This window comes from Marmota monax, unplaced genomic scaffold (genome assembly GCF_021218885.2).
Source record: "Marmota monax isolate L192 unplaced genomic scaffold, Marmota_monax_Labrador192_F-V1.1 WCK01_AAM20220418_F8-fsc00007, whole genome shotgun sequence".
In the NCBI taxonomy this organism is placed as follows: domain Eukaryota; kingdom Metazoa; phylum Chordata; class Mammalia; order Rodentia; family Sciuridae; genus Marmota; species Marmota monax.
The window spans coordinates 29,767,949-29,782,123 of NW_026692781.1; the positions used below are offsets into that span (position 1 = coordinate 29,767,949).

A 14,175-nucleotide genomic window follows, 5' to 3' on the forward strand; every position below is an offset into this window, starting at 1 on the left:
CATTTGTGTTATTAAATTGTCCAGGGGATGGGCCCAGGACCATCTTTGAAGTGGAGAGCAGGCACATATGCTGTCATTCTGCAGTTCCAGTATGTCCATTTTGTTTCCAAAACAAATCTCAGCTTATCTACTTCTCTCCATCTCTACCATCATCTCTCTAAAGATTTTTAATATCCTCTAAACAACCTTACCACTTCCACTCTTGCCCTTGGTGATCCAGTTCCTGAAATGAGATTGAATAATTGTCTTTAAAAATGCAAATCATATCATGACTCCCTCTTCAAATACTCAACAAATGAATTGAAATAAACATCCTGGCTTGATGGTTAAGAGCACACACTCCACCTACGTGGCCCTACTACTTTCTAGTTGTGTAAAAATGTGCTCATTATTTAATACCTGTGTGCCTCCATTTCCTCACATGTAAAAGAGGAATAATCAACCTTATCTCACAGGGTTGCTGTGGGGATTAAAAGAGTTGGTCAATGTTCAGTATTTGGAACAAAGCAGGTGTATACTAAGTACATCTTACACATTAGCTCTTGTTATTGCTTTTTTGACAGTACAAGACTGCATAGACTGGCTGCTGCTTGCCTCTTCCACTTTGTCTAGAGCCATTTTTTCTCTTACCTATCCTGCTCTAGCGACATAGGTCTTCCCCCGATTCCTCTTTCCTGCCCTCTGGTCTTTGTGCATTTGGAGGTGTTTCTGCTGCCTAGAATGCTCCCCTCCTGGTTCTCACAGGCCTGCTCCTTTCTAGTACCCTAATCTCAGGGTAATTACTACCTTCTTGGACCTCCTGACTACCCCTTCAAGTAGGTTCTTGTCTGGTACTCTTGCCACAGTCCTGTTTCTTAATTTTTAAATTAGGTAAATATATTTTTGATACCTTCATAACCAGTGTCTGATGCCGCATGCTAGTTTCTGAGTGTAGCACAGACATCCATTTTACTCATTATTGTAAACCCAGTGCCTAGCACAGGGCCTGTCATAAACATACATGTAAAATAAGGAAATATACGTTTCAATGTTATTACTTCATCTCGCTCCTCAGTGTGAGACTTTGAAATGAACATCAAGAGAAGTCTGAAAAGAGTTCACAAAAAAATCAAAATGTATCCCTAAGAGGTAGCACACTAAGGTGGAGAAAGACTATGCTCTGAAATGATGGGGGCATATGGTAGGCTAGGGAAGAGTAGGAACTTCAGGGGTGTGTGTGTGTGTGTGTGTGTCTTTCTGTGTCCCAGGGGTTTTTTAAAAAAGAAAAGGCTGTTCATAGTAAGTATAAAAGGACATCACACAGGAGTTTCACAGCTCTTACAGCTTTTACATCATAATCCTGCTAAAGTCGAAAACTTTTTAAAAAGAGTTTTCCCCCCTCTCTTTCTATATCCAGGGAAAGCTATTTTATTCAGTGTGATTTGTGAGGTAATATATTTAAATTTCTGAGCAATGTCTGGATTTGTACTTTCATTTCTCATGGTGAGCTGATTTCTGACAGTATTTGGGAAGAGGACAAAAACAAGATAGAACAAAATAACATTGTCTCCTATGTGCTTTAGATGTCAGGCATCAAACATCCCAGAACAAAGCAACCAATTCAGCCCTGCTTCCTCTGTCTTGCTTCTCACAGCGACACAGACATTGGTCACAATTTCCCCTCTGCAGCTTCCCTGCATACTCTTAGGGAAGTCCTGAATGACACACCCAGTGGCCAGACCCCACAGACTGAGGTGGCTTGGTAGGGGCTTGGCATAGTGTGCAATGTAAAATGTCTAATGAGGCATTCCAGAGCTGCTGAGGGGGGAGAGTCTCCCTGGGGGCTTTCTAAATAGTTCTGAGACTTTTAGAACAAAAGCCCCACAGAGTCTCTGGTTGGCAACTGCTGTGGCTAATTTTATTTTCATCAGGCAAGGCCCATGGCAGGGGTGCCTGAGGGAGACTGTGAAGAGTATTTTCGGTTTTCCTTAGGCAGTTAGTCACAAACCAAAATTTGAAATAGCTCTTAGACTCTTTGTGGTGGTGGTGGGAGAGAGGGAGAGGAGGAGAGAGAGAGGGATAGATACAGATATTATAAAGCATAAAATTAACCTCCACAAAGATGATCTCTACTACAAGAATTAAACCATATATAACAAGTGGCAGGAAAAAAGAAAAAAAAAAGAGTTTAGAAAGTGAACTCTCACTGAAGTCTAGGTACCACGGGAGTTACTTTATCTACATTGTATCTTATTAACATTCACATCAATAAAGATTATTATTATACTCCTTTTAGGAAACTGAAGCTTTGTGAATTCAACCTACTTCCCACACAGGAAATAAGTAAAAGACATAGGATTTAAGTCCTGGTCTTTCTGATTTTAAAGTCCATTTTCTTCCCATTAAAACTTGCTATTTCCATATAAGACCAAGTGGAAGAACAGACAGATAACCAAAATCACTAAAGTATATTTTTTTAAATATTCATTTTTAGTTTTCGGTGGACACAACATCTTTATTTTATTTTTATGTGGTGCTGAGGATCGAACCCAGTGCCCTGCGCATGCCAGGCGAGCACTCTACCACTTGAGCCACATCCCCAGCCCACTAAAATATTTTTTGAGCACTATGCCAGGAGTGATAATTCTAGGTGCTGCAATGGGCTTCATCCTTAATCTCAGTGCTAGTTCAAAAGATCTCCTGATAGTTTTTAGTATTCATCCAAAGTCTTCAATTGCATTTTACTGAGTTATTACTGGGCTGGTTTAACAATACTAAGTTGTATTGATCTCATTTACCTTTTCACTCTTTCCACCAATGTCTTTGAGACAGGGTCCTAAGTCATACTGCTTTTCATAACCCTCATGATTCCTTATGCATTTTCTCAGTCTCCTTACTATCTTTTTTCTCCCTTTTAACAATAATTTCTTTTAATTTAAATTTTTCTTTTAACACTAATTTTTCTCTCTTAATCATTTTAAAGTTTCTCTAGAAAATCATTGTTGAGAAGCTTTTGTTGTTTGTTTTTATGACAGACATGAATAATTATGTATTCCTTTATAACTGAGAAAGATTAAAGAAAGATAGAAGACAAAGAGGAACCGAAGTAAGAACAGGGTCACTTTCTGAACCAAAGATTACTTTTGTACACAAAATAGGTATGTATACACTGACTACATATGGTAGTAGTATCCAAAATTGGGATAATGTAATAAATGTTGACTACTAGCAGTTTAATGCCATCATAAACCTCATGACTGGGCTGTCATACTACACTGTGCTTGGAAAATTCCACTAGTCAGTCCCACAGTGATTTGTCTATTTGACAGTTGCAAACCAATGGCAAAGATTACATTACAATTCTACAGTGGGTGTCAGTTTGTTCTCAAGGATGGTTAAGCGTTTAAGTTGAAACTTCACAGCTATGTAATGAGTGGAAGAGTGGAATTTATTTCCTAACAATAAAATCTGTACTATAAGCCATAGAACTTTTTTTTTTTTTTTGTACCAGGGATTGAATTTGGGGGTGCTTAATCACTGAGCTACCTCCTCAGCCCTTTTTATTTCAAGACAAGGTTTCACTAAAATGCTCAGGGCCTTGCAAATTGCTGAAGCTGGTTTTGAACTTGCAATCCTCCTCCCTCAGACTCCCTAGTCACTGGGATTACAGACACACACCTACGCTCCCAGCAAGCCATAGAACTTTAGAGGCAAAAATATTTTCAACAATTTTGATAAAAATTCAAATTATTTAGATATAAGTATATCATTAATATAAAACTTACCTTTAGGTGTTTCCCAGCATACAAAAGAATCCACTAAAGACAAGCCTTGCTTATAATAAAATGTAGTTAACTGTAGCCAATCAGCATCAAGTGTACTAATCATAGATCCTTTTCTTGTTACTTTCATTGATAGGACTCCTTCCTGATAGGTCCAGCATGCTGAATCATCATCAAAAACATTGAAAACTATATACAACTTGTTATCTGGGGATAGACATTCAGAAGGATGCAAAGATAAAAGTTAAAATTTTATTCATCAAAGAGTCTTAAATCGTTTCTTTTTAACATGAGATATTTCAAGCATACAAACAAGTGTAGAGAATAGTAAAGAACCCATTACTGAATTTAATCAAATGTTAACATTATGCCTTACTAGCTTCACTCTCTTTTTTCACAGAAATGAGAAATGCATACAGTTGAGGCTACTATGCAGTATAATGAATTTGGTGTTTATTATTTTCATGAAAGCTTCCATTCTTTTAATATACACTTATATATTCATATGATATTGTTTTGCAGCTTGATTTCTTTTTATTTAAATAGTATCATACTGTACTATATCAATCTGCAAACTGATTTGTGTGTGTGTACGTGGCTGGTTCAATCCCAGGGCCTTGTGCATACTAGGTAAGTGCTCTACTACTGAGCTATACTCTCAGCCCTGCACATTGATTTTTTTGGTTCAACATTATGCCTTTGAAATCTAAATAGTTATATCAATTAATTCATTTATTTTAACTGATTCATGGTATTCCAGTTAACATTTTTTTTTGTACTGGAGATTAAACCCAGAAGTGCTTTATCATGAAGCTATATCCCTAGTCCTTTTAATTTTTTTATTTTGAGACAGGATCTTGCTAAGTTGCTTAGGGCCTTACTAAATTGCTGAGGCTGGACTCAAACTTGTGATCCTCCTGCCTCAGTCTCCAAAGTCATTAGGATTACAGGTCTGTGACTATTCTCTTTTCGATGGACATTATTTCCAATATTTTGTTTTTAACAAACATTTTTCATATATCCTTGGACCATGTGTGAGAGGGGCTAGAATACATGCTTAGATATGGAAATGCTGGGTCATATCTTCTGCTTTACTAGAAATTGGTAAATTCTTAATTTGGGGCTAGGGACCCACACCCATGATTATGTTTCAGGAGGTTTAACATAACTTGTTTTACAACAAAAGTATTTGAATTTCATAATATACTCCAAGAGGTCTTTAGCATATTTCCTCAACCCCCTATCTCTTCTCAAGAGCTTCTGCCATTGAAAGTTATTAAGTACATAATTTAAAAATATTTAGAAAGCATACTCTAAAGATAATTAAGTAGTATATTGGACTCAGGACTTGAAGAACTAGAAATAGACATTTGATCTGATCAAACAGGGTGGGAACCAACATGGAATTTAAAGGTAGCAGTGGGTGGAAGATTGAGAATAGCTTTCTGACCACTGACAACTCTTTTTTTTTTTTAAATTTTTTATTGTTGGTTGTTCAAAACATTACATAGTTCTTGATATATCATATTTCACACTTTGATTCAAGTGGGTTATGAGCTCCCATTTTTACCCCATATACAGATTGCAGAATCACATCAGTTACACATCCATTGATTTACATATTGCCATACTAGTGTCTGTTGTGTTCTGCTGCCTTTCCTATCCTCTACTATCCCCCCTCCCCTCCCCTCCCCTCCCCTCTTCTCTCTCTGCCCCCTCTACTGACATTCATTTGTCCCCCTTGTATTATTTTTCCCTTTCCCCTCACTTCCTCTTGTATGTACTTTTGTATAACTCTGAGGGTCTCCTTCCATTTCCATGCAATTTCCCTTCTCTCTCCCTTTCCCTCCCACCTCTCATCCCTGTTTAATGTTAATCTTCTTCTCATGCTCTTCGACCCTACTCTGTTCTTAGTTACTCTCCTTATATCAAAGAAGACATTTGGCATTTGTTTTTTAGGGATTGGCTAGCTTCACTTAGCATAATCTGCTCTAATGCCATCCATTTCCCTGTAAATTCTATGATTTTGCACTGACAACTCTTATTCACTCTTACATTCCATTAATTTTCACACTGCAGGAAAAATAATGGTTGTTAGGAAAATGTGAAAAAAAGGGAAGGTTTCTGGAGGTTGAATGAGGTGATGAGTTGGGAAATGTTGCCCATTCTTTCTTCAGGAGATTGTGCTAATGTGGTCTAGTGTATCTTTGCTATGCACAGGATGTTGACAGTATCTCGTCATAACCCAGAAAGGCCATGGCTCCACTATGCACCCCTCCAATGCCAACAATGACCAGAAGATCAGCTAAGAGTAGTTGCTTTACTACAGAGTTTATTCTGTGCTCTGCACAAGGCTAAGCACTTTGTAGATAGTTCTTATTTACTTCTTAAAACAATCTAATGAGGGAGGTTTTACAATTATCCCCCTCCTTTTTAAAAAAATATTCACTTTTTTTTTTAGTTTTAGGTGGACACAATATGTTTATTTTACTTTTATGTGGTGCTGAGGATCGAACCCAGTGCCTCATGCGTGCTAGATGAGTACTATACCACTCAGCCACAACCCCAGTTGCCCCCCACCTTTTTTTTTTATAAAGAAATTGAGGTATCTGACTTCAGTGCCCATGCTATTAACTCAAAGGTATACAAAGTCTTTGATTTTCTTTGATAATGCTTTTAAGAAGCATGCTGAAAAGTCATCACAAAACTTTAAAAAGTCCAAAATAAAGGAATAAAATATTCTCAATTTCTTGGGAAAACTTGCTATTTGGCAAAGAAGAATAAAACTATTGTTTGAAGTTATTCTAGGCTCTGGGTACTATTGTTATAATAATTGTTTCATCATGATGGGCCATTGTCATATGTTAGTTGCTGACCAAAGAAAGTCAATAATTTCAAAGATGAAAATCATCCATGAAATGAGAAAGGCTCAAACTAAATTTCTCATGCATTGTTTATAAGGACAACGGTAAATACAGCTTCCTGACAGACTTACTTCTTCAGGCACACATACAACCCTCCATTTCACAAGGGAGTTTTGTATGACTATATGAAAATCAATCTTAAACACAGTTTCATTATATGTATCATTTGCTAGGAAGAACTGCAGTCTAAAATGCTGTGCTGCCTTATCTCTGGCTGTAATGATCTTTTTAAAATCATGACAAAATTTATATTAGCTCATTTAGTCTTTATACTCTTTATAATTTTACTTTGCCTTGTATTTCTTTTTAATAAAACCTCGAATATGTATTTTTCTAAATTTAAACTACTCATGGATTACCTTCTCCCTTTCTTAGTTTAGAGGAGCTGGGGCTGTCATTTTGTTCCATTTGATACTGTCCACTTTCATGATGAAGTTCTTCTTCAATTCCACTTTCAGACGATTGCCCACTTAATGTTCCTTCATTCCAACTTTTACAGTTTTCATCTGAACTCTGTCTCACATGCAGCATTGATTCTATATCTCCATCATAGTTGGTTCCATTACAGTATTTAGGTGGTGGATAATGCTGTGATATGAATCCAACAAATTTCATTCCTTTTTTAGCAGCGACATTAATCTGAGGTTTGAAAAGAGATGGCAGAACAAGATGTAAACTCCATTTGCACTGAATATCAATTAACCCTTAGCTTTATGAAGGAAATCCATTAGAAGATTGAGTAAGTTGACCAGTAACTAAAGACCCATTATAAATTACTTAATAACCCTTAAAACAGCACTCCATAGGTTAGAGCACATTATCATCATGATTTCTTCAAACATAACTAATGTACTTTAGACATTATAAAAGGAGGAGCTATGTTTTTCTCTGAAAGGCCACAGTTGGGAAGAACTTGTAATTTTTATAGCAAGATCTTTAGAGGCCATGAAATAAGATCTTTCCAATTGGAGCAAAATTAAAAACTATTCTAAGGGCTGGGGTTGTAGATCAGTGGTATAGCGCTTACCTAGCATGTGTGAGGCACTGGTTCAATCCTCAGCACCACATAAAAATAAGTAAATAAAATAAAGGTATGTGTCCATCTACAACTAAAAAAAAACTATTCTAAAAATCTCCACAAGTAACCAAATACATCTTCATTATGGGAAAATTAATTTAAAAGCAAAACTCATGCAGTACTCTATGTGTGGTAAAGAAAAGTGTACTTGTTCCATGTTGATAAAGAAAAACATTATAAGACTAATGTGTTCATACAGATCATAAGCCCAATTCATAGCACAATTCTTCTGAAGCTTTCTGAGTTCATGGGCATTTGCTTATGTACTTATGCTTATATACTTACTAAGTATCTGCTAACACTGTATCTTGGTATTGTTGTCTCCTATCTGGGCCAAATACTAACAATTAGATTCAATCCTATCAATTAAAGGATAGGATTTTGAAACAGTTGGTTTAGTTTTCATTTAAATGCATACTACCAAAAACCTAAGGCATTTTCTTTTCTGCTTTTCCTTCATTTCTTTATTCTCTTTGTGTCTATGCCTTTCTCCTCTATTCAACTGGCAAGTCTTCTGAGAGCAGAGGTTGGGTCTTATTCATCTTTGTTTTGCAGTGTTTTGTAGTTACAGGTGCTCCATAAGTATTTGTTATATAAATTAAAATAAAAGATAAGCAATGCCTTTTATAAGATTACCATTACATGTTTTAAATGTTACCTGGGAAGGTGAGAAGGGTTATGATGGAGATTTCAAATGGAAACATCTATAGTTAGAAATAGAATGAAAAAGGCCAGGAAGATCTGGGGGAAAAATCAAGAGCCCAATCAAAGAATGAAATTTAACTCAACTTCAGATGAAGAGGCAGGAAAATTTGAGGAGGGGGGAGGCTATGATGGTGTGAAGTCAGACAAAGAACTATGGTTGGCACAAACTCATTTATTCCTATAAATTAATATATTAAACTTATAACGGTGCATTAAACCTTAACAAATTAACCACAAAACTTCATTTTTATCAGGGGTCCTGGAAGAGAAGGGGGAGGGAGGGTTGGGTAAGGAGGCATAGCATTTTGCAGGTGGAAGTGGGTGAATTTATTACCTGTGTTTTCTTCTAAGTTGATTTGAGTTAGATTTTTCTATTACTAGAAAATCTTATTTGGAAAGGTCTGGTAACAAATATAGTATTAATGTCTTTTCCATTTTTTAAGTTGGATGATTGATATTTTTAAAATGCCATTTTAATTTCAAAATTCTGAGGTGAGGGAAACACTTGAAAATCTAATTTTAAAAACAGTAAACATTGGTATAATGTTTAAGCTTGATGTGAAAGCTAAATGTTCAACTATCAACTCTACATAAGGCAGCCATTCAAAAATAATATTTGGCACTCATATATTGCTGTTGTTCATACTCAGGGCAATGTTCAAATATTTCATGTGCTATGTTTCCTGAAGCTTTTCTATTCATGAAATAACCCCATTACTCTAATTGCTGAAATAACAGTACTTTCCTGTTTAAATAGATCTTTGACTGTGAACAGGAAGTCCAATGAAAACAAGGATTCTGATGGTGATCTGTTAAGTCTAAATTAGTAGCTACATTTTTGTTTTCAAAGAAGTTTTCTGGAGTGGATTTATTCCAGGGGAAAAAAAAAATCTCCCAGAATAGTAGCAGTAAACAGTATGTGTACTTTGTTTATAAAAAATCAAGTCTCGAAGACCATTCCTAAAAACCCTTATTGAATGTTTACTTTATACCTAGATGGGAAACATTATTAGCAGCTATAACTGGCTATACACAAACTACAGGTAATCTTACATACATGGTTATTTAAAGTATGTAAGCAATAACAAATAAATTTCAGTTACCTGAAAGGAAATGCCTTAGGTTTTTGGCTGTGTGCATTAAAAAAAAATTATTTTTTAGTTACAGGTGAACACAATATCTTTATTTTTTATTTTATGTGGTGCTGAGGATCAAACCCAGTGCCTCACACATGCTAGGCAAGCGCTCTACCTCCGAGCCACAACCCCAGCCCATGGCTGTGTGCATTCAAACAAAAGCTAAAACCTTACACATAGATCAATGTGGCTAAAAACAACAACAACAACAAAAAAAAAACCACAAAAACCCTCCCAAACCTCACAAAATACCACCAAATTTAGAATATTTATGAATACATACTTTTTTTTGGTTTTAATCAACCTCAGTGTTCAACTTTTCATTTGTTTCAACTAACTTATATTGTCAGATATTTCATTCTTAACAATTAGTTGTTGCATTAAAGCCCATAAAATATTTGATTGTATTGATATACCATTGTTTCCTTGGGAAATCTTTCAGTTTTTGGAAATGTGATTCATTAATCACTGTTGATTAACTATCTCTGTACAGAAATGACTTTTTTTCCTTTCAAGTATTTTCTTGCAGTAGCCTCCTAACGAGATTACCAGGTTAGAAAAATAAAGTAGAACTTATGATTCTTATTACTAAGTTGATATTCAGGAACACTATCAATTTATTATAATACCAGTTGTAAAATGATCTTTTTTTCTTAAAGTTTTGCCAATACTGGATTTAATAATTTTATTTTTCCAGTTTAATACTGGTGATGTGTTAATTCTTGGTTTTATTTATATTAAAGACTGTTAGGTTGAATCTTTTGCCAGCTCTTGTTTCCATTTGCATGTGCTGCCTACAGGACTCTGTCCATTTAAGACTGGACATTACTTTAGTGTATTTATATTTATTTCTGTGTATTTTGAAAGAAGCTCTGATGCAAAACATTTGTTGCAGATTTCACCTTGATACTTTTTTAGAAGTTAATTTTTCTGTATATAATTCATTTATACTTAAATTCCTAAATCTATTCATAATCTATTTCTCATCTGAAATGTGTAGAAGCTATTTTATATAGAATGACTGCTCACTTTCCCAGTAGAATTTATTAAATAATGGCTATTCTGGGACTGTGGTTGTGGCTCAATGATAGAGCACTTACCTCGCGCATGTGAGGCACTTGGTTCTAATCCTCAGCATTACATAAAAAAATAAAGTTATTTTTAAAAAATGCCTATTCTTCCATTTTTTTATTATCAGGTTTGTCATTAAGTTTTCTGTATGTGATTAAATTTACTTCTGGTATCTTCTGTTTCACAGGCCAGTATTTCTGTTTTTAACACCATACTATTTAGTTCAAGTGCTTCAATACATTTTAAATTCTGGTAAATTGGGCTGGGGATGTGGCTCATGCCGTAGCGCGCTCGCCTGGCATGCGTGCGGCCTGGGTTCGATCCTCAGCACCACATACAAACAAAGATGTTGTGTCCGCCAAATACTAAAAAATAAATATTAAAATTCTCTCTCTCACTCTCTCTTTAAAAAGAAAAAGATTAAAAAAACAAATAAATTCTGGTAAATTGAGTTATCTATTATTTCTCTATTTATCTTAAAGAAAAAAAGGAAAATTGGTAAAGAAGAAATACCAAACTTTTTCAACATCACAAGAAAAATGTATGTATTTAGTACCTTTTCTATCAGTTCTTTAGCCATGTCATTTGTTTGTGTCTCATAAGTTAGAGGACATTCCTCAATCACAAGTCTTGGGTGTCTCTGTACCCTGGGTGCTGCTGAATGCTTCGGGCTGTAACAGAGAGAATATGAAAATGAGTGAGAACTCACAAATAAGGTCCAAAACAATCTTTTTGTTGTTATTTCAAGTCTGATGGCTATCTTCTCATATAAAAATATCAGAAACACATAGTAACATCTATGCTGGTTTATAGGCGTGTGCCACCGCCCCAGGCCCTTGCTTATTTTCAACTTTGTTAGGGCACTTTTGATCTATTTGCGGGGCTAGGGTTGTGGCTTAGTGGTAGAGCGCTTGCCTAGCATGTTTGCGGCACTGGGTTCAATCCCGGGCACCACATAAAAATAAAAAGTAAAGGTACTGTGTTCATCTACAACTAAAAAACAATTTTAAAAAGAAGTCACATTAAAAAACATCTATTTGAATAATGCTATAAACAGAAAAGATTATTTATACACGGTGAAAACTATGTCATGTTTGTTTAGCAATGCTTTAACTAATAAATACCTGATGGGACTCTGTCTCTTAGAGAAAACTGAAACCTGTACACCCACTGCTAGACATGTATAGGGAAGCAACTTCTCAGTAGCAGACAGTGTCTGTTAAAAGCACACCTGGGATTGTTTAAAGCCCTTTCTTTTTATTTAAATTTTCCTATTTTCTCATCCTTTTCCTCTTATTTCTTTCTTTTCTTAGCCATTTCATAGTTAAAGCAATTTTATTGTTCCATCACTATAAAAAGAAAGAAGTTTTTACTCTGGTCTTAGAGATGGTTTTTAAGAGTTGTATAAAAAAAATTTAATGTATTGTTGGCAAGGTGACACATGGCTGTAATACCAGCGACTCAGAAGGCTTAGTCGCAAGTCACAGGACTGCAAGTTCCAGGCCAGTGTGGGCAACTTAGTAAAACCCTGTCTGGAAAAAAAAAAGTGAATTTAAGACATTGTTCTGGTTATTTCCATTCTTCATTGGTAAGAGCAACAATATTTTTACCATTAAAAAAAAATCCATTGTGGGCTGGGGATGTGGCTCAAGCAGTAGCGCGCTCGCCTGGCATGCGTGCCGCACGGGTTCCATCCTTAGCACCACATACAAACAAAGATGTTGTGTCCGCCGAAAACTAAAAAGTAAATATTAAAAAATTCTCATTCAAAAAAAAAAAACCATTGAATTTGCAATCTAGACAGGCAAAAATTGTTGTAGTATTATTTGAAAAAGTAGCTGTTAATATTTTTGAAAAAATAAGATAAAATGGATGACTCTAAAATCTTATATTTCATGTGCAGGGCCATGGGTGCTATCCTCAGTGCAAAAAAAACCCAAAAAATTTTGGTGAAAAAAGTTGATAATCAGTTTGTCTAATTTGTGAGAACCTGATCTAATTGATCTTTCTGCTGTAAAGTTTTAGATGAGGAGATAGTTTCTGTTGCTACTATTAATAAAACAACATATGGCAGTTCAAAGAGCTCAGTGAGAATGGACTGCATAGCTCAGGTCAGTATGGTTAGCCCAGTGATAATACTTATAGCTAACTGCTACTCTCTCACGTGCTTTATTTGCTACAGGAGTTTCCAGGTACCTTGAGTCTAGTTTGCTTTCCTTTTGTCTACTGCCATCCTCACCTGCAACCTGTTGGCCTGCAAGGAGTTAGGGTCAGTTAGGAGTTTTAAGGAGGAGAGGTATGAATTTCCTTGCTTCAGTCCAGTTTCAACTGCTGAAAAATGTGTCTTAAACCTAAATCTCTAGTTTTTCTTTACTTTCCACCATTTTTCAAAATTATTTTTCTTTAGGCAAAGAAAACTCATTTTTAACTGCATTGTAGCATGATGGTTTCCTTGAGCATCATGCTTACCTTAATTTCAAGCGCAATAGCACCACCCGATATAGGTAACTTGCTGGTAGGTGTTTTCGCTGCCCCACAGATTGTATAGCAGGATGAATGGCCCCAACAACATATCCTTTAAGATAATAGTCTTCCACTTTTGTTACTATATCCAGAATTGAATTTATCTTGATAACTTCTGGATTCGGTGAAGCTAAAATATCAAAAGCAAAGAGAAATTTGCACATTAATAGGATTTAATTATACATTATTTCTATCTATGTACAATAATACCAATGAGTAGGAAAAATATCCATATGGCTTAAACTCAAAAAAGTTACACTATTTTGTATTATATATTTTCTAAACTTATTTCAGAAGAAAGCAAAAGTGATCTTATGAGCTGATATATTAACAATATGTCCTAAAGCAGAAATACAATGCCTTATATGTTGTTTTTCCAATTGAGGCAGCTTTACTTTTTAAGGTTTCATTTGAGGGACTATATTTCCATTAGTAGATATTGAAGACAAATATAAAATACATAATAATTCAAAGAGCCAATTGTTTTTATGTTGAATACAATGAGATGCGTAATTTCTAAAAAACCCCAAATTCATACAATTTTTTTTTTGTACTGTGGATTGAACCCAAGGTACTTAACTACTGAGCCACATTCCCAGCCCCTTTTATTTTTTATTTTGAGATGGCGTCTCGCTAAGTTGCTTAGGGCCTCACTAAGTTGCTGATGCTGGTTTAAAACTTGCAATCCTTCTGCTTCAGCTTTCTGAGTTGCTGGGATTATAGGCATGAGCCACTGTGCCTGCTACAAATCTAAAACTAAAAATGGAAGAAGTGGCATTTGATAAATAGGAATCATCAAGTGCTTTCTTATTTCCAATTAGTCTTCAAAAGTACCATGATTTCTCTGAAATGCTAAAAATACAATTTCTTGTGGCATTTATATAAATGTTTCAGTAAAGGAATTGAAATTTAAAGTTATAAAGAAATTCTTTATAACAAGTAAAAATCTAAATGTAGATGAAGTCTAAATGTAAAAT

The 14,175-nt window shown here is 35.3% G+C and overlaps 1 protein-coding gene across 2 annotated transcripts in view; it reads right to left on the reverse strand.

Annotated features, from left to right (window-relative positions):
• Positions 1-14,175, reverse strand: part of Rftn2 (raftlin family member 2) — a 62,704-nt gene that overhangs the window by 31,704 nt on the left and 16,825 nt on the right. For both annotated transcript variants that reach the window (XM_046447628.2, XM_046447627.2), the window contains 4 exons: positions 13,145-13,328; positions 11,232-11,346; positions 7,045-7,324; positions 3,765-3,968 (listed from right to left, as the gene is read on the reverse strand). In XM_046447628.2, the coding sequence (XP_046303584.1) occupies positions 3,765-3,968; positions 7,045-7,324; positions 11,232-11,346; positions 13,145-13,328 (783 nt within the window). The remainder of the gene's footprint in view (positions 1-3,764; positions 3,969-7,044; positions 7,325-11,231; positions 11,347-13,144; positions 13,329-14,175) is intronic.